This window comes from Salvelinus namaycush, chromosome 42 (genome assembly GCF_016432855.1).
Source record: "Salvelinus namaycush isolate Seneca chromosome 42, SaNama_1.0, whole genome shotgun sequence".
Taxonomy (NCBI): domain Eukaryota; kingdom Metazoa; phylum Chordata; class Actinopteri; order Salmoniformes; family Salmonidae; genus Salvelinus; species Salvelinus namaycush.
This window is the reverse complement of record NC_052348.1, coordinates 8,035,546-8,060,318: the sequence shown is the minus strand read 5'-3', so window position 1 is coordinate 8,060,318 and position 24,773 is coordinate 8,035,546. Positions and strand designations below refer to the sequence as shown.

At 42.0% G+C, this 24,773-nt stretch overlaps 2 protein-coding genes across 4 annotated transcripts in view; both read left to right on the top strand.

The window, feature by feature from the left end:
- LOC120034862 (protein glass-like) overlaps window positions 1-24,773 on the top strand; it is a 467,553-nt gene that overhangs the window by 174,648 nt on the left and 268,132 nt on the right. The window lies entirely within an intron of this gene.
- Window positions 1-24,773, top strand: part of LOC120034808 (zinc finger protein 624-like) — a 106,973-nt gene that overhangs the window by 43,011 nt on the left and 39,189 nt on the right. Inside the window, exons 1-7 of one of the 3 annotated variants that reach the window (XM_038981445.1) lie at window positions 1,684-2,165; window positions 2,583-2,713; window positions 2,906-3,091; window positions 7,505-7,669; window positions 13,246-13,357; window positions 13,601-13,728; window positions 14,805-17,553. In XM_038981445.1, the coding sequence (XP_038837373.1) occupies window positions 1,883-2,165; window positions 2,583-2,713; window positions 2,906-3,091; window positions 7,505-7,669; window positions 13,246-13,357; window positions 13,601-13,728; window positions 14,805-15,629 (1,830 nt within the window). In that variant the 5' untranslated portion in view covers window positions 1,684-1,882 and the 3' untranslated portion in view covers window positions 15,630-17,553. Of the gene's footprint in view, window positions 1-1,683; window positions 2,166-2,582; window positions 2,714-2,905; window positions 3,092-7,504; window positions 7,670-13,245; window positions 13,358-13,600; window positions 13,729-14,804; window positions 17,554-24,357; window positions 24,470-24,773 lie in introns of those variants that run through there. The other 2 variants (XM_038981443.1, XM_038981444.1) reach the window with 2 other exon arrangements.

The window sequence follows — 24,773 nt, the reverse complement described above, 5'->3', positions numbered from 1 at the left end:
TCCGTAAACATGTGCTGTAACATGGAGATATGGGCTGCGTTTCAAACTCATAAAAGACTTACTCTCGCCTTATGCCCTTGGGGGAATCCCCGCGGCCATCTTTGCCGTTGGTCCAAATGATTAGTCAAGCAAGGGAAGTTAGCAACGTAAGCCCCTCAGCCCTCGTTTTTGATAGAGTTTGCGAGTGTACAACTAACTATGTTCACTCCGGGCCTGAAACGCCCCATAATTCAATTTACGATGATTGTACATCCGCTAAGAAAAGTCAGCCAAAACTTAAAACCAACATTAATATGGAGAAGTCAACATACAAGTGTAAGTAAAAAATAATGTAAATAAGTTTGAAATTGTGCTACTAATGCACTTGAGGGCTCAAATACGTATCATATCAGTAATTATGTTTTTGTTTGGTTAGCTTTTGGAAACGTTAATTTGCGCACATAACTTTCCCTGACATCACACTTATACATTGTAATTTTTGATTTACATGATATAACGTATTAGGATGGCTAACATTCGATGTCTACGGATGCATTGTCTTCTAGCCAAGATATGAAATCATAATTGACTGTAGTGCATATAAGGCACACACAACAGTTACCATGATGACTGAAAACACAACGGTGGGATGAACGAGTGACAAATTTCCGGCCAAGAGCGGCCCATTTAAAATGATTAAGTCTTCCCTCGCCCCTTTCCCTGCAAGTGTCAACTCGTCAGACGTTATGATACGACATCAGAAGTGTCCACTTAATTTGAGAGCTGAGGGGAGAGTGTGTGTCTTTTAAGTGTTTGGAATGCAGCCATTGACGTGTGGGAACACTAATCCTAACCTTATAAAGGCCTGTTGTTTTAACCTTGTTTTATTTTTGCTGATATGAAACTTGCATTCCTTATGTTTCCAAAACCGTACCGCAAGCGATACGTGTTGACGTTTAGAGCTAACATCGGTTCTATCATTAATAGGCGGTAGTTAACGTCTATGAATGGGGTAGGGGCACCCATACAGCTGGGGATACGAGGTGCTCTGTGAGAGAGACGAGTTTGAGTGGGGCAGAAAGTTTCCTATGCGGAGGCAGTGAAGAGAGTAGAGGATAGCCCAAGGGTAAGTGATTTGACTGGGAGCCCCCAGTGAGTAGGCCTGAAGAGAGCAATCCAGGATGAGTTTTAGTAAGGTAGGATTTAGTGCTCTTATTGCTGTGGTTATTAATTGTCTGCACTGATGGAGCATAAATCCCAGAACATAGATGTGGTAGTGGCAGCAGCTGTTGGCCTGGAGTAGGATCTGGTAGGGCTAAAGTATTGGTATATTGTTGTATATGTGTAGGGTTAGATAGTGGTGCGATTTATTTTCCACACTTCTTTTCTGTGACATAATGTGCAATTCACAATCCGACATGTAAAAAGACAGCAACACAGTGTCAATTCTGCCTTCTGGAAACTCACAGGAAGAAGTAAACAGTAATAATAAAGTTATTTATTATTTTCTATTCTATTCTAACACACTGTTCTTTGTAAACAAGTCTGCTTTGAGCTTGAAAGATACTGATCATAGGAGATTTGATGTGTGACGTAATAAGGAGTACCGTAATTCAAAGGACAGCGCGCATTCATTTTTCATTTAACCACACCCTTTAAGCTATGACGCCAACAAATAAGATCCGTTCTCTTCTGTGTAAACGGAAGTGAACAGGTGACTTAGAACCATATCCACGCTAACGTTTTTATTTTGACGTTTATTAACTCAATGGAACCTTAAAATATGACCCATTTAACTGCACAGCATCACATATTTACCCCATATAGTCTTTAATTCGCATTGGAGAAAGAACTTGATATATGCTATCTAGGTAATGCTAGCTAGCTGCAAAGTTAGCAAACAATGGCTAACTGTATGGTTTTTCACACTCAAATAGCCTCCATCATGGAGGTGCTAGCGAATGCAGCAGTGGCAGAGATCTGTAAACTCGTAGACGACGACTATGCAGTGTGTCGTTTGGAAATTTCTCAAAGCCAGAAAGAAAACAGGGGATTGCGAAGGAAACTACAGATATTGGAACTGAAGGTGTCACGGGAGCGCGCAGAGAGGACAATTCGAGAGCGCGTTCTCGCCAGTCGTCCCAGTAGTGTCAAGATCCTCGACCGATACAGAGGAATGGCAAGAGGTACATTTTGCAGGGGCCTGTCGCTCCGTTTCCCTCTGCTCATGTGTTCAGATGTGTTACCCAGAATTGAGTCTTTGTCAGTCTTTGGATAGTATGCAACTTCCCCTGATTACTTAGCTATCTTGCAAAAAAAAAAGAAAAGTAATCTTATTTTACCTGGCACATCAATTAACAACAAATTCTTCTTGGACAAAGACACTATCATATTCTAACCAAATTCTTGAATTTCCTTTTGTTATACTTAATATTTTTGGCATGGAATATAATCAATAAATTGTATATCAAAAAGTTATGAATAGTGTTATAAGTGTTACCTTACATCCTTGCCAATTGTAGACAGTGACAATAGTGTACAATATACCGTTGAGCATTGACAGTACCTAACTTAACCACCTCTTTTCCCACAATCACTCTCAGGTGAAGGACATCTTACTGGAGGACACAGGGGCTTTGTGAAGCCAGCGGGACACAATGCGTGGAGAGATGACCAACCCATAGCTGTAGATGAGGGGAGTGGAACCTCAACTCAGCATGTTATCGTAATAGAGGTTAGTGTCATAGTGTAACATAAAAATTACAGTACATCAAATGTGGCTCGTTTATTTCAGAAAGGCTCTCCTCAGCTATTCATTTCTACGTCCTTATTTATCTGCCACAGGGGAGCTTTTGAGACTTCCCTACAACATTGTTATCCAATTCAACTCATGTACCGACAATAACCTCCTCTCTTCTTGTGTCAGTCGGCAGATGCAGAGGCTGCAGGTCCTGGAGGATCGTCTCTGGTCAAGCAGGAGAGGACTGAAGGAGATGACCCACGACACAGCAGAGACATCCAGACTGGCATAGTGGCTGGTGTGGCGCCCTCTTTAGCCACGGAGGACCCCGCTGCCCCGCCCCAGCCTAAGAACCGATGCAGCATCATGGAGGTCAGTGGAACGCTGAACGCCGTCCTCAAGTCAGAGACAGAAAGCGAGAATTTAACTGTAATACACAGGCTCTTACACACAGGACCTGACCACAGATCAGACCCAGAGAGACTGGAGTTGGGACCACTGGGCTGTCCTCCTGCTCCCGGCTCAGAGTATTTGCTTTACGGTATCACGAGTCCGAGGACGGTTCATTCCCATCGGGACTCAGGTTATGCGTTAGAGACTGGCAATGATCTGTCTTGTTCTTACACTACAGAGATGGATCCTGGCAACATGCCCTTGGGTTTAGAGACACATACTGATCTGTCTAGAGGGGACTGGAACCGGTACAGTAGTAGTGTATACTCTGAAGGGTGCCAAGATAAGAAAGGGGAGGATGTAGTGGTAGATAACGTGACTGTGAAAGTGGAGGGCGACGGGCCTCTGACGTGGAATGTAGACAAGACTCACTTAGATGAAGGACACTCACAAGGCAGATATTTCTTAGATTACAGGGAAAGCTTGGAGACAAATCCAAATGTCGCGACCCACTCCCATTTGCACGTGCTCAGAGATCGTGAACCTGTGTCCACGTCGATGGGGCCTTCCAATTCACATGGCTGCGTCCTTTTCGATCAGGTATTGAACTCAGAAGACAAAAGGGCCAAGGTTCAGGGACAGACACCAACATCCGGCAATAGCAAAGAGAAACAGTTCCTCTGCGTGTTCTGTAACAAAGGCTTCAGCTGCCCCCAGAAGGTGGAGATCCACCAGAGGGTCCATACAGGGATAAAACCCTTCAGCTGTACCCAGTGTCACATGCGCTTCGCTGATGCTGGCAACTTGAAGAGACACCAGAGGGTCCACACATGGGAGAAACCCTTCATCTGTACCCAGTGTCAGATGCGTTTCACCCAGGCTGGCAACCTGAAGATGCACCTGAAGGTCCACACGGAAGAGAGGCCGTTTGCCTGTTTGCACTGCGGGAAGAGGTTCTCAGAAAGGAGCTACCTCAAGATACACCTGCAGAAAAACCATTCCACTCGATAGCTTCTGATTTTCATTGTCAGCAGAAAAGATCCACAGATGCATTTGGAATAATGAGAGTAACAGATGTCAATGTTGAATATTACTGGGTAGAATATTGCATCCAGATATTGTGTGATATACAACGCATATATAAGCCTAAAAAGTCTGTTACATATTGGGTTTGTACTGTGTAGGCTATATGGTGTTCAGAAATGCCTGTTCCATTACCTCCATTCAACTACTTAATTTCTTATCCAAGACAATTTTTAGGAGAAAATTAATGCAGTTTATCAAGTTCCTGATAATTTTTTTGTTGAGACATTACATTTACAATTCAATCATTTAGCAGATGCTCTTATCCAGAGCAACTTATCACAGTCATAGCAAGTACAGTTTACCTCAATAAAGTAGTTATCAGCAATATCTGTGCAAGTAGGAAAATACTATTTGTATTTATTTATTTTAATGGGGGGGGGTTGGATTCATTTAAGATTATTTTTGAAGAGGTACTGTAGGGTTTCAGACGTTTTCAGGGGGACTCTACTGTCCTAGCTTCAGGGGGAAGCTGGTTCTACAAATTGGGTGCCAGGACAGAGAAGAGCATTACCTGAGCTGAGCGGGAGCTGACCTCCCGTAGGGGTGGGATGGCCAAGAGACCAGAGGTGGCAGAACGGAGTGCTCGGGTTGGGGTGTAGGGTTTGATTATAGCCGGAAGGTAGGGAGGGGCAGTTCCCCTTGCTGCTCCGTAGGCAAGCACCATGGTCTGCTAGTGAATGCAAGCTTCGACTGGAAGCCAGTGGAATGTGCGGCGGGGTGGAATGGGAGAGGTTGGGAAGGTTTAACACCTGGCGGGCTGCGGCGTTCTGGATAAGCTGCAGGGGTTTGATGGCACAAGCAGGGAGCCCAGCCAACAGAGTTGCAGTAGTCTAGACGGGAGGTGACAAGCGCCTGGATTAGGACCTGCGCCTCTTCCTGTGTGAGGAAGGGTCGTACTCTATAGATGTTATAGAGCACGTGTCAAACTAAACACCCCTGTTGTAGAGCATGAACCTGCAGGAGCAAGTCACTGCTTCGATGTTATTTGCACTCTGGGAGGGTGACACAGGGGAGCCGCAGCTTTGTCTTGTTGAGCTTGAGGTGGTGGGTCCACATACAAGCTGAGATGTCTGCCAGGCATGCAGAGACTGTGTGGTTTTCATGTGGTGTGTTTAATACTTGAAAATGTTTAATAAACACAAAATGGGACTTCTCATTCTCAAGACTTGCATTGAGACTCTTTAGTATACATCACATCTGATCTCACCCTATTCTGCATACACCCGACAGAGCTTTATAACTGTAGTGGGGATGGTTAAACACTTCATGTTGAAAGTGTGTTTATTACAGCATTATGGGCGGGTCTTAGGGGGCCTGGCCTGCCATACCGTATCTACATACCCATTGAAATATTTATAATTTATTTGACCGAGACGTGCGCCGACAGAAAGACCCATCGCTGTCAGATAAAGCATCCGAGCAACCAAAACAGCACCCCTCTGTCTCAGTATGTGTAGCCCATGTATCTGATGCTGTCTGGACTAAAAGAGTATGGCATGACATTCTCTTATTTGACCGCATCAGATACATGGGCTACACATTGTAAGACAGAAAGGCACTCTGTCAGTCGTTCCGATGCTATTTTGGACTAACGTGCGAAGGTAACCTACTTTTTGAAGTGATTTGTTTTACAATCAGATGAAAACATGACGTGTTGTGTTCATGCCACATTAAAAGGTAGACTAATACATTTTTACAGTTAAACGACATGTCATTACTATAAAACCCACAATAGAAGCGCTAAAGCAATCATTTGGACTGCTCATGAATTTTAAAAAATGCATTAGGCTACTCAGAATCTTAATATCACAAACAGAACTGGTGTTAGAACGTTTTAGGAGGGCATGTCATTTTGGTTTTCAAAGTTGCCCCTTCTCTCCATAATAGGGCCTTATCCGATAGTTGAAAATGCCATGCCCAGTTGATAATCACGCTGATAATTATCTCGAAGTTGAAACTAAACTATACCGAAACTAAATTCACACACATAATAACAGATTAAATAAATGAATTAGGCTAAAGTATGATGGGTTGATGAGCAAGGGGAAGCGAACAATGCATAATTATGTAATCACCAATTGTTGATGAAGGACAGGGCGGGCCATTCTATTTTATTGATCTATTCTAATAAAAAAAATGGTATGTACTCTTTCAGTCTATTCTGGCCTACTTGGAGTACACAGTGAGAGCGTGCGTAATTTACAATGGCAAGAAGGCCAAGATGAATGGATGCATTCGTTAGCGTTGCTACAAAATCTGAATAAAAACGACTCCGATTTTGGGGAAGAATGAATCATGATCACATCTCTGAGTATTCTTCTGATTCTGAGCCTCAACCTGAACCTACTCCTCCGAGTCCTAAGCGCAAAAAATACATAATTGTGCGCACTGAGCAGGTGCCAGCGCCACCACCAAACGAAATGGTGAGACAGGAAAGCGGACGGCACCTTTCGGAATAGAACAAGCCGGTGAGAATTCTACAGGCCATTATCAAAGAGTAGGCCCTACATCTAAAGCAAGAAACAAATTCAGCAACGCACTCCACAGCGTTCATTGTCTAGGCTATGTGACGTGTACATGCTCCAACTGATAATTTACTTTTTGACTCATATCAACAATTATGTTCATTATGCCATTATTGCTATTTTGATGATTTTCGCTTGTAATGACATTTAGGCTACTTTCGTCATTTGACCGTGCATCTTGCTGACCGTGCGTCTTGGCTGTTGGTGTATTTATTTTTTATTTTGTTGTTATAAATATACCGGGTTCCAACACCTATGCTTTCTGTTTCATAGTTGTAACAAAGCCACTTCACAATTACAATTTATTGAACACTTGAATTATTATTTTTATTATTAGCATATATCTACAACATAGGAGGTCCCAAAAAAACGTGCTCCCCTATAAAAAAAAATCAAATGCCTGTCCAACGGATTCGTTCTGGCGCTCGCCCTGGACATACCCCAAGATACTTGCAGCTGTAATTGCTGCAAAAGGTGGCTCTACAAAGTACTGACTTTGGCGGGGTGAATAGTTCTTTTTTTTGTTTTCAGTTTTTTTGTCTTATTTCTTGTTTGTTTCACAAGAACAAATATTTTGCATCTTCAAAGTGATAGGCATGTTGTGTAAATCAAATGATACAAACCCACAAAATCCATTTTAATTCCAGGTTGTAAGGCAACAAAATAGTAAAAATGCCAAGGGGGTGAGTACTTTTGCAAGCCACTGTATCTGTGTGTGTGTGTGTACATTATGTATCTGATGGAGTGTATGTCTATTTAATCTGTATCACCTCTCTTCCAGGAAGAGGAGGGTCCAGAGGTGCTGCTGGTGAAGGAGGAGGGGTGTGAGGAGGGATTGGGGAAGCCTGAGGGGACCATGGTCATGGATGACAACCAGACTACACCTCCTCCTGAACCCACAGAGGAACCAGCTGAGCAGCACAGGACCACACACAGTCTCACTGAGGTGAGCCCACTGTGAACTACTGTCTGAATGGTATTAGGTCAGGGTCTGTATCTACAAAGCTTCTCAGAGTAGGAGTGCTGATCTAGGATCAGTTTAGCCTTTTAGATCATAAGGAATAAGACGATATAGACAGGTGTGGACCTAATCATCAGCACTCTTACTCTGAGATGCTTTGTGGATTTAATTTGGTCTAAACTGTGGGACCATGCCTTTTAATGAACAAACCATTAGAGTGTCAAGTAATCAAAATAACTAACATGTTTTTTTATTTAAAATGTATTTCATCAGGGAGTCATACTGAGACCAAGGTCTCTTTTACAGATGAGCCCTGAATTACAAACATTTAAGAAAATACACATCGAAATATAAATCCAAAATGCAACCAGGAAGAAAAACAGTCATAAAAAACAGCAACACATTGATCAGTAATAAGGTCCTCAATTAGCCTTCTGAATTGCCTTAGAGGCACCAAAACATCAAATGTAACAACATTTGGAAGATTGTTCCACAAAGAAGGTGCAAGAAAACTAAAAGCTGAGACCAAAGGAATTCCCTGAGTTAGCCAACCCCAACACCGGGTGTGGTAACTCATACGTTTGAAGTTTAGCAATAATGTTAGGTACAGTGGGAGTATTTGTAAAAAGGCTTTATAAATGAAAACATAGCAATGTATCAACCTACGTGACATCAAAAAGGGCCAACCAACTTTCTGATAGAGATTGCATTGATGAGTACTAAATCTGTCGACCTGTAATAAAGCACTATGATAACAGCATCTAACAGCTTTAATGAAGTGGCAGCTGCGTTCATATAGACGATGTCACCATAGACTGAATAATATGCGCTCTACTATTTAGCGAGAGGCATGACATATTTCTTTAGAAGATGCCTATTTTTATTCTCATCATCTTAAATAACTCATCCATATTCTTTTTAAATACCAGCTTTTCAGCTATAAATATGCCCAGACATTTGTAGGCAGGGACATGATCAATATGGAGACCGTCTAAAATACATATGCTATGAGTTATTTTTAGGCGCTCTAGAGAACAACATATGCTTAGTTTTACCTGGATTCAATACTAATTTCAGGTCAATAAAGTTTTTCGGGAATACGATGAAGACAGACTGTAGTTCAGATAAAGCCTGGTCAATCGTGGGGGCAATAGCATACACAATAGTATCATCGGCATGCAAGTGCAGGTTAAAAAATGTTGTAACCTGCAACAATATTGTTAATGTAAACAGTAAAAAGTACAGGACCCAGAATTGACCCCTGTGAGATACCTTTGGTTTTGTCTAGAAAACCAGTTTTAACACCCATCTGTAGATACACATTTAATTCTATCTGTCAAGTAATTTTTAAACCAGTTATACTGGACAAAAATATAAAAGCAACATGTAAAGTGTTTGTCCCCTTTTTCATGAGCTAAAAGATCCCAGAAATTCTCCATACGCACAAAAAGCTTATTTCACTCAAATGTTGTGCACAAATTTGTTTACATCCGTGTTAGTGAGAATTTCTCCTTTGCCAAGATAATCCATCCACCTGACAGGTGTGGCATATCAAGAAGCTGATTAAACAGCAGGATCATTACACAGGTACAACTTGTGTTGGGGACAATAAAAGGCCACTCTAAAATGTGCAGTTGTCACACAACACAATGCCACAGATGTCTCAAGTTTTGAGGAAGCGTACAATTGGCATGCTGACTGCATGAATGTCCAACAGAGCTGTTGCCAGAGAATTTAATGTTAATTTCTCGGCCATAAGCCTCGAAGCAACGTCATCACAATAGCTGTTTGTCGGGAGCTTCATGAAATGGGTTTCCATGGCCGAGCAGCCGCACACAAGCCTAAGAGAACCATGCGCAATGCCAAGCGTTGGCTGGAGTGGTGTAAAGCTCGCCGCCATTGCACTCTGGAGCAGTGGAAACGCATTCCCTGGCGTGATTAATCACGCTTCACCATCTGGCAGTCTGACGGACGAATCTGGGTTTTGCAGATGCCAGGAGAACGCTACCTGCCCCAGTGCATAGTGCCAACTGTAAAGTTTGGCGGAAGAGGAATAATGGTCTGGGGCTGTTTTTCATGGTTCGGGCTAGGCCCCTTAGTTCCAGTGAATGGAAATCTTAACGCTACAGCATACAATGACATTCGCCGATTCTGTACTTCCAACTATCTAGCAACAGTTTGGGGAAGGCCCTTTCCTGTTTCAGCATGACACTGCCCTCGTGCACAAAGTGAGGTTCATACAGAAATGGTTTGTTGAGATCGGTGTGGAAGAACTTGACTGGCCTGCACAGAGCCCTGACACCAACACCAGCGAACACCTTTGGGATGAATTGGAATGCCGACTGCGAGTCAGGTCTAATTGCCCAACGTCACTAATGTTCTTGTGGCTAAATGGAAGAAAGTCCCCACAGCAATGCTCTAACATCTAGTGGAAATCCTTCCCAGAAGAGTGGATATAGCAGCAAAGGCGGGGACCAACTCCATATTAATGCCTATGATTTTGGAATGCGATGTTCGACAAGCAGGTGTCCACATGCTTTTGCTCATGTTGATGTTGATGGTGTTGCTGGAGATGATGAAATGTCATCTAGCACATAACAGCAAGTCATCTAGCACATAACAGGTAGTAAATTGGTGAAATTTAAACAGACTCACTAGAAGTTGGTTTACCGTCGAGTCAGCTAGAGTCTGGCAGAGGGAAGAGCAGTCGATTGACTGACCAGTTTAAATTAAACCACAGTTTAACTCAAATAAAAAGCCTGCCGAGGTAAAATGATGATTAAAAGCATCACTTATCTCATTCTTATCAGTTAGCCAGAGTCAGACAGAACTTGCTTAGGCAGGGAAGAGGAATTTCTACGCTTCAGTGCATTTACTGAGCAAAATTTCAAGTCTCATAGCAAAGGGTCTGAATACTTATGTAAATAAGGTATTTCTGTTTTTTAATTTTAATAAATTTGCAAAAAGTTCTAAAACCCTGTTTTTGCTTTGTCATTATGGGGTATTGTGTGTAGATTGCTGAGTATTTAAAAAATATATATTTTAGAATAAGGAGCAAAATGTGGAAAAAGTCAAGGGGTCTGAATACTTTCCGAAGGCACAGTACTCTTTAATTGATCTGAGGCCGGGGGAAAAGGATAAACACTCAGAAAAAGCACATCCTCCATGGCAGCAAGGAGTAAATCACAGCAACAAGTAAATGTGTATTCTGGTTTATGGACACATTTACAACCAGGAGCTCAAATTTCTTGGGAACAGAAATATATTTTTAAAAATGGGACGCCATGAAATTATATTTTACATACAGTGCCTTCAGAAAGTATTCACACCCCTTGACTTTTTCCATATTTTGTTGTGTTACAGCCTGAATTTAAAATGGATTACATTTATATTTTTTGTCACTGGCCTTCACACAATACCACATAATGTTAGTGGAATTATGCTTTTCAAAATGTTTACAAAACATTTTAACATTATTTTTTTGAATGACTACCTCATCTCTGTACCTCACACATACAATTATCTGTAAGGTCCCGCAGTCGCGCAGTGAATTTCAAACACAGATTCAAAGACCAGGAAGGTTTTACTATGCCTCGGAAAGCTGGGCACCTATAGGTAGATGGTTAAAAACAAAAACAGGTATTGAATATCCCTTTGAGCATGGTGAAGTTATTTATTACACTTTGGATGGTGTATCAATGCACCCAGTCACTAAAGGTAAAGGCGTCCTTCCTAACTCAGTTGCCGGAGAGGAAAGAAACTGCTCAGGGATTTCACCATGAGGCCAATGGTGATTTTTAAAACAGTTACAGAATTTAATGGATGTGATAGGAAAAAACTGGGGGAGAAGGAATCCTGTACAGAATACATTTTCCAAAAATGTGGCAGAGCAATTCACTTTTTGTCCTGAACACAAAGTGTTATGTTTGGGGAAAATCCAATACAACACGTTACTGAGTACCACTCTCCATATTTTCAAGCATAGTGGTGGCTGCATCATATTATGGGTAAGCTTGTAATCGGCAAAGACCGGGGATTTCTTCAGGATAAAATAAAAAATAAAAAGCTAAGCACAGGCAAAATCCTAGAGGAAAACCTGGTTCAGTCTGCTTTCCACCAGACACTGGGAGATGAATTCACCTTTCAGCAGGACAATAACCTGAAACACAAGGCCAAATATACATTTGTTGGAATCGGCTAAACTTTGATCATTGAGATAGTAAATGAATGATAGGAAATGAGACTGGATTATGTCAGAAGTTAATGGTTCTCTGAAGAAAAACCAATGGACATCTGTGGATTAGATGAAGGAGGGGTTGAGGTCAGATTCTTTTAAGGGAGTAATAAAGGTTTGTTATCCTGTTACCCTTTTTATTAGCTTCCTGTGGAGCCATAAACTGTAAGGATTGGAGAAGGAGTGTTTTAAGTAGGATGTATATAACTGTGATGGAGGAAAATGTTTTGCTGTCTGATTACAGCTGTACAGAACCTTTGGGAAGAATTAAACTTGGTTAAAGCTTCTCTAGTGTCCGTGAGTTATTTACTCTGAGAAATAAGAACCTAACACACTGTAGTTGCTTAACAAGAAGACAGTGAATGTTCCTGAGTGGATAATCTACTTGAAAATATATGGCAAGACCTGAAATTGATTGTCTACCAATGTACAACAACCAATTTTGACAGAGCTTGTAGAATTTTGGAAAGAATAATGGGCAAATGTTGCACATCCCAGGTGTGGATAGGTCTTAGAGACTTAACCAGAAAGATTCAGAGCTGTACTCAATGGTGCAAAATATTGACTCGGGTGTGAATACTTATGTAAAATAGATATTTCTGTATTTCATTTTCAATAAATTTGCAAAAATATCTAAAAACATGTTTTCACTTTGTCATTATGGGGTATTGTGTGTGTGTATATGGGTGAGCTAAAAAAATATATTTACTCAATTTTGAATGCACGCTGAAACGCAGCCACATGTGGGATAAGAGTACTTTCTGAAGGCACTGTATATAGCCACCCCCCCCCCCCCCCCCCCCCCTCTGTAATCTGTCACATTTAAATACATTATAATAATATACTTCAACGTCTTTTTCAGAGACAGAACCATTTAACCATGTTTCCGAGAGAACCAGAATGCCAGGACACTAGTTATGTATCCAAATGTCAATTGTGCCCATTTTTAAAAATCATACTACGCACATGCAGGTGCATTAGCCCCCTAGGAGATTTAGAGGGGGTATTCAGCTCATTCACTTAAGGGTTAACAGGCATAGGATCATCTGCAGCTATTTGCTGAGTGAGCTGAGACATTGCCAGGTCCTTGGCCATCCACGTGAGCATTCGACAGACCTCCTTAAAGTTGCTGGATGCAATGGCTGGAGCATGAACTGGGTGAACAGTGTTGGCAGAGTTCAGTCCACCCGGATGAAGCTCTCATAGTATCAAATTACCTAACATGTTTGCGTAGTACTTATAGCAATCCTTCACTGACCCATCAGAAGATGCTCCATAGCAGGGTGCTCATTTGATCCAACATCCTCTCACTCTGTGTCTCTTACAGTCAGTAGATATGGAGGATGGGAAGCCTGATCTGCTGCTGGTCAAAGAAGAGACAATGAAGGACGGACCAGAGAGCATTGACCTGCGGAGTGGACTAAAGATGGGGGAGGAAGGTAAAGGAGAAATACATATAGCCTACATACAGTAATAGATCTTCAATTGGAATAATAATGCACCTGGCTATTATTCATTCTTGATTTTCTTCATTGGTAATATGAAATCAATGCAACTTATGTTTACATACTAAAACACACATTATAATGTATGAACTTGACCAGGTAATTGACTCAAACTCCATTGGTCTATGAGTTCTTTGACATGTTTGTAAAGTCTATTTTTGTAACGTCTTCCTGCAGGTGGTTGGCTGGAGGCAAACAGAGGAGACTGGGCGGCCATCTTGGATTCCAAGACTCTGACGGGTGCAGCCAAGGGCCCAGGGGACAACATCACTGAACAGGCCAGGACCAGAAGCGACATAGTGGAGGTCAGTGGATGGGATAGCGTCCTCAACTCTGGGCTGGGGAACAAAACTGTTAACCAGAAACAGACAGTCGAACACAGAACAGCAACCGAACTTAGTCTCCATGACAACAGACTGGCTGAGACCAGGGTGAGGCGTAGATTTGGTCTGCGGGGACGGGGAGGTGTCTGTATGAGAACAGCCACAGACTCGGCTAGCAATGCTCCGTCCTGCTCCTATAGTTTTGATTCAGACAGACTGATGGCGCCTCAGGTTAACCCCCTAACAGGTGCAGCCTTCAGCCTGCCTTCTATAGGATCTATCAACTGGAACATGGTCCCTGCGACAACACAGACATTCCCTGGCCTTCGTCCTCCTCACACTCTCCTAATGTTAAACCAGACCTCAGACAATGCCAGTGACTCAACACTAAATGGCTACACAAGCCCATTCACAAATGACAGTAGAAGTAATGCTATCAGTAGATCCGGTGGCAAAGAAAAACGCTTCCCGTGTTCGTTCTGTGGGAAAGCCTTCAGTTTCCCCAAACAGTTTAAGATCCACCAGAGGATGCATACGGGGGAGAAATTGTTGGGCTGCCACCTGTGCTGGGCCCGTTTTTCTGACTCGTCCCACATGAAGAGGCACCAGAGGGTCCACACAGGGGAGAAATCTTTTAGCTGCCCCCAGTGTGAGATGAGGTTTTCCCACCAGTTGAAGATGCACCTGATGGTCCACACGGGAGAGAGGCCGTTCGCCTGCACACACTGCTGGAAGAGGTTCTCAGAGAGGAGCTACCTCAGGATACACCAGCAGAAAATGCACATAGTCCATGTATAGTGGTGATATGTAATGTACTACTAGTTAGATAGTTTGTAGTTAATTCTGTTGGTTTGGGATGTAGTAGGGAACTGAGGGGAAGAATGTTTTCATGTAATGTTGAACCTTTTCCAAAGTATCCCCCAACCCAACCCGGTTATATCCCCTATACCCCCATTGACTGTGGTTAATATTTTAGAATATCTTGTCATGTTTCTGTGTGTACAGCAAAAAGTTTGTTATATAAACCTTTATGATTTCTCTTCCATTTGTTTTTACAGTCTGCAGTCCATGAGGACTTGTTGATATCCAGTGTTGCTGGTGGGAGAGACTGGACCTCTGAGGTGGCTGGTCACAAACCCTGGCCCCAGATCAGGATCATGGATCAGGAGCCGCCGCTCTTCCTTCCTGAGTCGGATCCGGGACAGAGACTCCACCACAACCACCACACAGAACACAACCAGTGGACAGGTGGACTGAACAACAGTCCTGGTGGTCATCAGAGAGACAGAGGCTCCAGTCAGGGATCCAGTCTGCAGCCTGGGGCTGATAGAGATAGAACCTCCTGTTCCTATGATACAAACACCACAGTATCCATGATGAATAGAGCAAGACACCCTGGGATTCAGCCTTCAGAGAGAGTGGTGGGAGACTCCCCTGATGGGAATCTAACAGGAAATCTGTCTTCTCTTTCAGGGTCTCGTCTAATGCCTAATGACTGGGTTCATAAAAGGCCTGGACCTGGGTCTCAGCTACCTCATCGTTACCCTACCAACACAGCACACAATCCCAACAACACCCAAACAATGGCTAGAGGTCAAGGAGGGAACTCAAACACTAACCACCTGAGGGTGGTGGCTCCTGCTTCTACCTCCTCTGGTGTCATTGGGTCACAACGTGGGAGGCTGAGTATTAGGACGGATGCCGACAAGCCGTACGCCTGCCCCACGTGTGGGAAGCGCTTCGCTCAGGCGAATTATGTGAAGATGCACCAGACAGTTCACACCAAGGAGAAGCCCTTCAAGTGCAAACTATGTTACAAGAGCTTCTCCTTCCTAACTAACCTTACCAGACATAAGAGTGTCCACAATGGGGAGAAATCGTAGCACTGTGGCTTGACTTTTTCGCAGGGGATATCTGGGAACCATTCTTTAGCTGACATATTACAGTTATCATGTGAAGTGTCTTGGGGTAAGATTTTTTTTTTTAAGTACTCAAAGTCCCTCAGTTTAGTGGCGACCCCAGACATTTTTCATAGGGGTGGCCAGATGGGGCCACTGAAAATATTGGGGTGGCAGACCAAAACCAAAAGCCTTAACTGAATTTCAGGAATTCTATTATGCTGTTGTAGTATATAGGCTAGTTGAAAACGATGTCAAAATGAGAGTTAAGAAATCGCATACTGATATACTTTAGTTTCTTATTTTACAGTTAATGTTACTAATTATCTGATGTGCATAGACTAATACCGGTACAGTTAACATTTTGAGTTCCACAGCAATCCTGTTTTAATGTGTTATGTATCTGAATATACATGTGTTAGGCGATTCATTGTTCTTCAAATAGGCTAGTTGTCGTTTTCCTTAAAAAGACAAATATACAGCTTTAAATTTGAAGGAGTACATTGATTGTAAGGAACAAAACATTTACTGGGAACAAGCCTACTCAAGTTTAAAAACACCACACAGAGGCCTCCAATTATATTCAATACAGCTTTATTTGGCCGTTGCTGTGTCTTTTTGTAAACTAAAATATTATATATGTCCCAAAATGAAAAACAAAACAAAAGCATAATCATGGACAACAATATACATTTTACTATAGCCTACTCACAATATATTCATATCCCTGCTTTATTGGGCTACATTCTTTTCAATACAGCTTTATTTGCCTGTTGCGGGGTCTTTTGGCAAACACATCCACAAAATCATCAAGATTTATGGCCCGAGCCCTTCTGGACTCTACACTTAATCAAGACTGTCTTGAGAAATACAATGAGTGACGAGCAATTTTGGGGGTGTTAACGTTAGCACAGAAAACTGCGCTCACATTCTGATTCAAGGCTTGTATCCCTTGCATTATGACACAACTTTCTTTAGAAAATCTTCTCTTCGCCTCAGAGAGAAGCACATCAACAATTGGAATGAATGAACCTGCCCGAAATGACTCCTCATCTGTGTTGACCTGTCTTTGAACTATTGGAGTGGAAATGTAATACCCTTGATGTGCCCAAGTTGAATTGTGGGGGAAATGTAAAATATCTGACAGATGTTTTATCTCACCAAAAACATTGGTGAATGTTACAAGGAGGCCAACAAACTTTAGATATATTTGGGCTAATAGACCTCTTGCCTCTACAGCTCTGTCACCATTTCTCTCGTCAGATATTTCTTTCAGTAGACGTATGATGGCTGGCAGTCTGTCCTTCACTGTCTTGCAAGCATTGTACCTACATGCCCACCGTGTCTCTATCAGCCGTTGTAACTCTCTCGGGGCCCCCCGAAACATCTCCCTCTGTACCTCTAGCCACCTTTGGTGCACATATGACCCTGACACAAAGACATACAGTTTCTGCAAAATAGAAAAGAAACAATAGGCTTCAGGGATGCATTTCACACTGTCAACTAATACTACATTTAAGCAATGTGCATTTCAGTGAACATAAAAAGCAAATGGGGCCTCTGATTTAATGCGTGCTTGCACACCTGTGTTCTTTCCACTCATGACAGAGGCACCATCATATGCTTGCCCTACTAGGTGGTTTCTGTAGTCAAGGACATACTTCTGCAGTATTTGTACAATTTTCTGTGAAAGTGCTGTAGCATCCAGGCGCTCTGCTGCTTCAAAGGTGAGGAAACGTTCACATATTGACCCATTGTAATAGTATCGAATTACAAAGGACATCTGTTCCTTCTTGCTAATGTCTTTGGTCTCTTCAACCATAATGCTGAAAGCCTCACTTTGTGCAACTTCACTAATTATTGAGGTGCGGACCATTTCAGCCAGGCAATAAAAAAAATTTTTTGTGTACCATGCCCAAAGTATGTTGCATTTCTTTGACTTGTCATTTTTCTTTTGACTGTGATCATTCTTGGCTAGCAGTTCCATAATAGAGAGGAAATGTCCTTTTATTCTGACCTTCTGTTTCTTTGTGCTCTCTGTGCAACGTTTTGCGTAGCTGTGAGGAGCAGGGTTTCTCCAACAGTTTTAATGTACTCTCTATTTCCCATCACTAATTTATTAGATTCTGCATTTAAGGAGGCTGAGGGAGCATTTGCTTGCAGTCGGCTTTTCATATTCTGCCCATGCTAACATAGCATTAGTATGTGATTCTAATTTGGCATGGCCTACAAATCCCCCATCTTTGTAAGTTGCTTTTTTCACATTTTTGAACCCCTCTTCAGATGTAGAGACTGAAGTGCCGGCAAGCATAGCAGTAGGCAGAGTCTTTACTCTGAGAGTATTCTAGCCATTTATGCGTACTGTACCACTCTTTCATGAAGCCCCGTCTTCTATCCCCCTGAAGGGTCCGAGGGAAAAACTACAGATGTGACTGTTTGGGCCCCTCTGCTCTTGACTGGGTTATATCTAGGATGAAACGAGGCAAAATCAGTTATTCTGATTTTAAAATAACAATAATAATAATAAGAGTAGCTAGCCCCTCTCCATAGTAATTACTGATTACATTTGTAATATCGGCCTATAGACAATTCTATTCTGACTATTCATACTCAACTACCAATAAACATGAATCAGAAGGTTTTATGGGATTATGTCATGACTCATAACTCAATGTAGACCCGCTATAACCATACATTTATCCAGATAACGTTACTCTCTAGCCATCCATTTCATTATCAGGGGCACTGTCACACTGTCATAACTTCACCTGTTGGTCCAGGAACGGGTTGAAAAGCTCTAGCTGAGTCCTGCCTCGTTAGGTTGTCAACATCTGACTGTTGTTGATGCCTGTTCCACACTTTCGTGCCATGCTGCTGTCTGTCGATGCAAATCAAACTTTATTTGTCACATGCACCGAATACAACAAGTGTAGACCTTGCTGTAAAATGCTTACTTACAAGCCCTTAACCAACAGTGCAGTTCAAGAAGAGTTTTTTTTTTTTTTAAGTAACACAATAACGAGGCTACAGTTGAAGTTGGAAGTTTACATACACCTTAGCCAAACACATTTAAACTCAGTTTTTCACAATTCCTGACATTTAATCCTAGTAAAAATTCCCTGTCTTGGGTCAGTTAGAATCACCACTTTTTATTTTCAGAATGTGAAATGTCAGAATAATAGTAGAGAGATGATTTATTTCAGATGTTATTTCTGTCATCACATTCCCAGTGGGTCAGAAGTTTACATACACTCAATTAGTATTTGGTAGCATTGCCTTTAAATTGTTTAACTTGGGTCAAATGTTTCGGGTAGCCTTCCACAAGCTTCCCACAATAAGTTGGGTGAATTTTGGCCCATTCCTCCTGACAAAGCTAGTGTAACTGAGTCAGGGTTGTAGGCCTCCTTGCTCACACACGCTTTTTCAGTTCTGCCCACACATTTTCTATGGGATTGAGGTCAGGGCTTGGCCACTCCAATACCTTGACTTTGTTGTCCTTAAGCCATTTTGCCACAACTTTGGAAGTATGCTTGGGGTCATTGTCCATTTGGAAGACCCATTTCCAACCAAGCTAACTTCCTGACTGATGTCTTGAGATGTTGCTTCAATATATCCACATAATTGTCCTTCCTCATGATGCCATCTATTTTGTGAAGTGCACCCAGTCCCTCCTGCAGCAAACCACCCCCACAACATGATGCTGCCACCCCCGTGCTTCACGGTTGGGACGGTGTTCTTTGGCTTGCAAGCCTCCCCCTTTTTCCTCCAAACATAACGATGGTCATTATGGCCAAACAGGTATATTTTTGTTTCATCAGACCAGAGGACATTTCTAAAAAAGTACACTCTATGTCCCCATGTGCAGTTGCAAACCGTAGTCTGGCTTTTTTATGGCGGTTTTGGAGCAGTGGCTTCTTCCTTGCTCAGCGACCTTTCAGGTTATGTCGATATAGGACTCGTTTTACTGTGGAAATAGATACTTTTGTACCTGTTTCCTCCTTCACAAGGTCCTTGCTGTTGTTCTGGGATTGATTTGCACTTTTTGCACCAAAGTACGTTCATCTCCAGGAGACAGAACGCATCTCCTTCCTGAGCTGTATGACGGCTGCGTGGTCCCATGGTGTTTATACTTGCGTACTATTGTTTGTACAGATGAACGTGGTACCTTCAGGCGTTTGGAAATTGCTCCCAAGGATAAACCAGACTTGTGGAGGTCTACAATTTTTTTCTGAGGTCTTGGCTGATTTCTTTTCATTTTCCCATGATGTCAAGCAAAGAGGCACTGAGTTTGAAGGTAGGCCTTGAAATACATCCACAGGTACACCTCCAATTGACTCAAATGATGTCAATTAGCTTCTCAGAAGCTTCTAAAGCCATAACATCATATCCTGGAATTTTCCAAGCTGTTTAAAGGCACAGTCAACTTAGTGTATGTAAACTTCTGATCCACTGGAATTGTGATACAATGAATTATAAGTGAAATAATCTGTCTGTAAACAATTGTTGGAAAAATTACTTGTGTCATGCAGATGTAGATGTCCTAACCAACTTGCCAAAACTATAGTTTGTTAACAAGAAATTTGTGGAGTGGTTGAAAAACTTGTTTTCATGACTCCAACCTAAGTGTATGTAAACTTCCGACTTCAACTGGATATGACTGCAGCTCCCACTTTATTAAAGCTGTTAGATGCAGTTTACCATAGTGCACTTAGTTTTACCACGGGTGACAGGTTTTGCACTCATAACTGTGTCATGGCGTGGCCCTTTCTGGGTATAGAGCGTGGCCTCCCCCTCTCTCTCCTCTCCTACACCAAGGTTCTGTTATCTCAGGTCGTAAATTCCTGGAGGAGACTCTCAGAGTGTTCAGAGTGCAGTTCAGAGTGTTGATAGGAACACCTCTTTATACTTTTATTGGTCAATTTTTAAGCTAGGACTCCGGTACACAGGCGGAAGCACTCCATTACGGTAGGTGGTGGTAAGGCATCATAAGTTGGATGCCAACCTCTGATAAACCCCATAGAAGAGGAAGCGGGGGCGACAGCGGTAGCATATAGTTGTTTTTCATTGTAGCTAGCTAGCTAAGACAATGGTAGACAGTGTCCTTCATCCCCACCTGTTGGACACTACTTTCCCACAGTTCTGTTAACGACGGCGAGGGCAGGTGTTCGGCGGACGGGAGCGAAAGACAGTAGTTATGTTTTCATTAACTTAAGACTAGGGGGCAACATTTTTCGTTTTTGGCTAAAAAACGTACCCATTTGAAACTGCCTATTTCTCAGCCCCCGAAACTAGAATATGCATATAAGTGTCAGATTATTTCCAAAACGGTAAAATTTTTGTCTGTGAGTTAAACAGATCTGATATTGCAGGCTAAAACCTGGGGGAAATCCAATCAGGAAGTGACCCTGTTTTTGAAACCTCTCTGTTCCTATGCATCCCTATTGTCCATTTAAAAGGATATCAACCAGACTTCTTTTTCTATGGCTTCCCTAAGGTGTCAACAGCCTTTAGACATAGTTTCAGGCTTTTATTTTGAAGAATGAGCGTGAAAGGGCACATTGCGTAAGTGGATAGGTGGGGGCTCTCAGAGTGAGTTCTGCGTAACAGAGAAAGGCGGCCATTGTTCCTCCCTGTCCTAGTGAAAAGCCAACTGTCCTGGTTGATATATTATCGAATAGATATTTGAAAAACACCCTGAAGATGGATTATAAAAAACGTTTGACATGTTTCTGTGGACATTATGGATATAATTTGGGATTTTTGTCGGCGTTGTCGCGAGCGCTCTTTCCGGTGGATTCCTGGGCATAACGCATCAAACTAACGGAGGTATTTGGATATAAAAAATATCTTTATGGAACAAAAGGAACATTTGTTGTCTAACTGGGAGTCTCGTGAGTGAAAACATCCGAAGATCATCAAAGGTAAACCAATAATTTGATTGTTTTTCTGATTTTCGTGACCAAGTTACCTGATGCTAGGTGTACTTATTGTTTTGTCGAGCGATCGATAAATTTACACAAACGCTTGTATTGCTTTCGCTGTAAAGCATAATTTCAAAATCTGAGACGACAGATGGATTAACAAAAGGCTAAACTGTGTTTTGCAATATTGCACTTGTGATTTCATGAAATTATATTATATACCTGTGGCGCTAGGCTAGGCTATGCTAGTCAGCGTTTCTGATGACAATTATCCCGGATCCGGGATGATGATGCTGATGATGGTGCCACCACCATGCTTCACCGTAGGGATGGTGCCAGGTGTCCTCCAGACGTGACGCTTGTCATTCAGGCCAAAGTTTTCAATCTTGGTTTCATTTGACCAAAGAATCTTGTTTCTCATGGTCTGAGAGTCCTTTAGGTGCCTTTTGGCAAACTTCAAGCGGGCTGTCATGTGCCTTTTACTGAGGAGTGGCTGGCCACTCTACCATAAAGGCCTGATTGGTGGAGTGTTGAGGAAATTGTTGACCTTCTGGAAAGTTCTCCCATCTCCACAGATGCTCTCTGAGTGACCATTGAGTTCTTGGTCACCTCCCTGACCAAGTTCCTTCTCCCCCAATTGCTCAGTTTGGCCGGTCGGCCAGCTCTAGGAAGAGTCTAGGAAGAGACTCTAGGAAGAGTCTTCTTCCATTAAAGAATGATAGAGGCCACTGTGTTCTTGGGGACCTTCAATGCTGCGGAAATGTTTTGGTACCCTTCCCCAGATCTGTGCCTCGACACAATCCTGTCTCGGAGCGCTACGGACAATTCCTTCGACTTCATGGCTTGGTTTCTGCTCTGACATGCACTGTCAACTGTGGGAACTTATATAGACAAGTGTGTGCCTTTGAGCGCTCTGTCCAATGTTCAATCAATTAAATTTATCACAGGTGGATTCCAATCAAGTTGTAGAAACATCTCAAGGATGATCAATGGAAACAGGATGCACCTGAGCTCAATTTTGAGTCTCATAGCAAAGGGTCTGAATACTAACGTAAATAAGGTATTTCAGTTGATAATTATTTTTTATAAATGTTCAAAAATTTCTAAAAACCTCTTTTCACTTTGTCATTATGGGGTATTGTGTGTAGATTGATGATGAAAAATATTAATTTAATCAATTTTAAAATAAGGCTGTAACATAACAAAATCTGGAAAATGGGAAGGGGTCTGAATACTTCCCGAAAAGTTTTTGCTGCGAAGGGACAGAATCATTAGATCACTTGTTTTGGTATTGCCCATATGTAGCTTGTTTTTGGTCGCAGGTTCAGGAATGGCTGAAGAATTGCTACATTTACCTGGTGCAAACTCTGCAAATAGCACTGCTGGGTGATTTGAAAAGTCATAGTCAATCAATCAAAAATATAATAATACTCTTAGCAAAAATGTTCATCATTAATTGACAATTGTAGAAACTATGAGAATAGAAAGGTTCAGAACTTTGGTCAAACAGCACATTTGAAAAATATATGGCAATTAGAAATCAAAACGGGATGGTCTTCAGGGATAGATGGGAGGGGTTGAGGGTAGCTGAAGGGTGTGCCAAAAAAAAGAGAACTAACGTCAAATATACTATGTCCGTAAAATGTATATAGTATGTATTAGCTGGAAGTTGTCCATTAGTTTACTGCAATTAGGGGATGGGTGGTAGGAAAAAATACAAAAAAACTACTATATACGTCAAAATAGTTTAGTCGGGTTTGTCTGATGATGACTTTTGACTTTTATTTACCCACAACCTCATATTTATGTCCATCGGATGGGTTTAACAACAATGAAGTCATTCTGTAACTACAGTATAGGCCTCAAACGTAGTGGGGATGGGTAAACACTCCATGTTGAAAGTGTGTTTATTATCTGTGTGTGCGTGTGTACATACCTGAGGGAGTGTGTGTCTGTGTAATCTGTATCACCTTTCTCTTCCAGAAGGAGGAGGGTCCAGAGGTGCTGCTGGTGAAGGAGGATGGGTGTGAGGAGGGTCCGGGGAACCCTGAGGGGACCATGGTCATGGAGGAAAACCAGACTACACCTCCTTCTGAACCCATAGAGGAACCAGCTGAGCAGCACAGGATGACACACAGTCTCACTGAGGTGAGCCCACTGTGAACTACTGTCTGTATGGTGTTAGGTCAGGGCTTGTATCCACAAAGCCTCTCAGAGTAGGAGTGCTGATCTAGGATCAGTTTTGCCTGTGTTGTTTCCTGTTATTAGTTGATTTCGGTTGCACATCCCTATATCTAATTGATCAGCTGTTGTCAAAGCCAAAAAGAGTATCACATTTTATTTGTCACATGCGCCCGAATACAACAGTTGTAGACCTTACAGTGAAATGCTTACATGGCCCGTAAGCATAACCAACAATGCTTTAAGAAGTTTTAAGAAAAATAAGTGTTAAGTAAAAAATAGAAAATAAAATTAATTATTTGTTAAACAGCAGCAGTAAAATAACAATAGCGTTATGACATTCAGGCATTTCAAGTATACTCGATTTTCGAAACGTCGCATACTATTAAACGTAGATTTTTTCATATACTCAAACCGCTTACTATTTAGGACGCAAATATGGGTATTCGGACACGGGCCATGTCTTTCAATGATCAAACCATGAATGAGTGTCAAATAATAAAATAAAATCAACTAACACATTTGCATAGTATCAAATCAACTAAAATGTTTGAATAGTACTCGTAGCGAATTTTTTAATCCAACATCCTCTCACTCTGTATCTCTTACAGTCAGTAGACATGGAGGATGGGAAGCCTGATCTGCTGCTGGTCAAAGAGGAGACAATAGAAGCCGAACCAGAGAGCATTGATCTGCTGAGTGGACTAAAGATGGGGGAGCAAGGTAAGGGAGAAATACATATAGCCTACATACAGTAATATCAGGATGTAGGAATGGACATAAACCTAACAACTTAAAAAGACACATTTCTCTGACGGGGGGGGGGGCGGGGGGGTCACCAAATTCACTGGGGTGTAATTGGTGTGGAGGGTCCATGGGTGGAGTTTGACAGTTTATTTGGATTCCTCATGTCCAAATTATTGTTAGAAAAAAGTTGGATCCAAATCGGATGTTAGATGCTATATTTATTGAACAATATATGAATCCTATAAATTAAAATGGACAATTTTGGGTGCAATCAATTAGC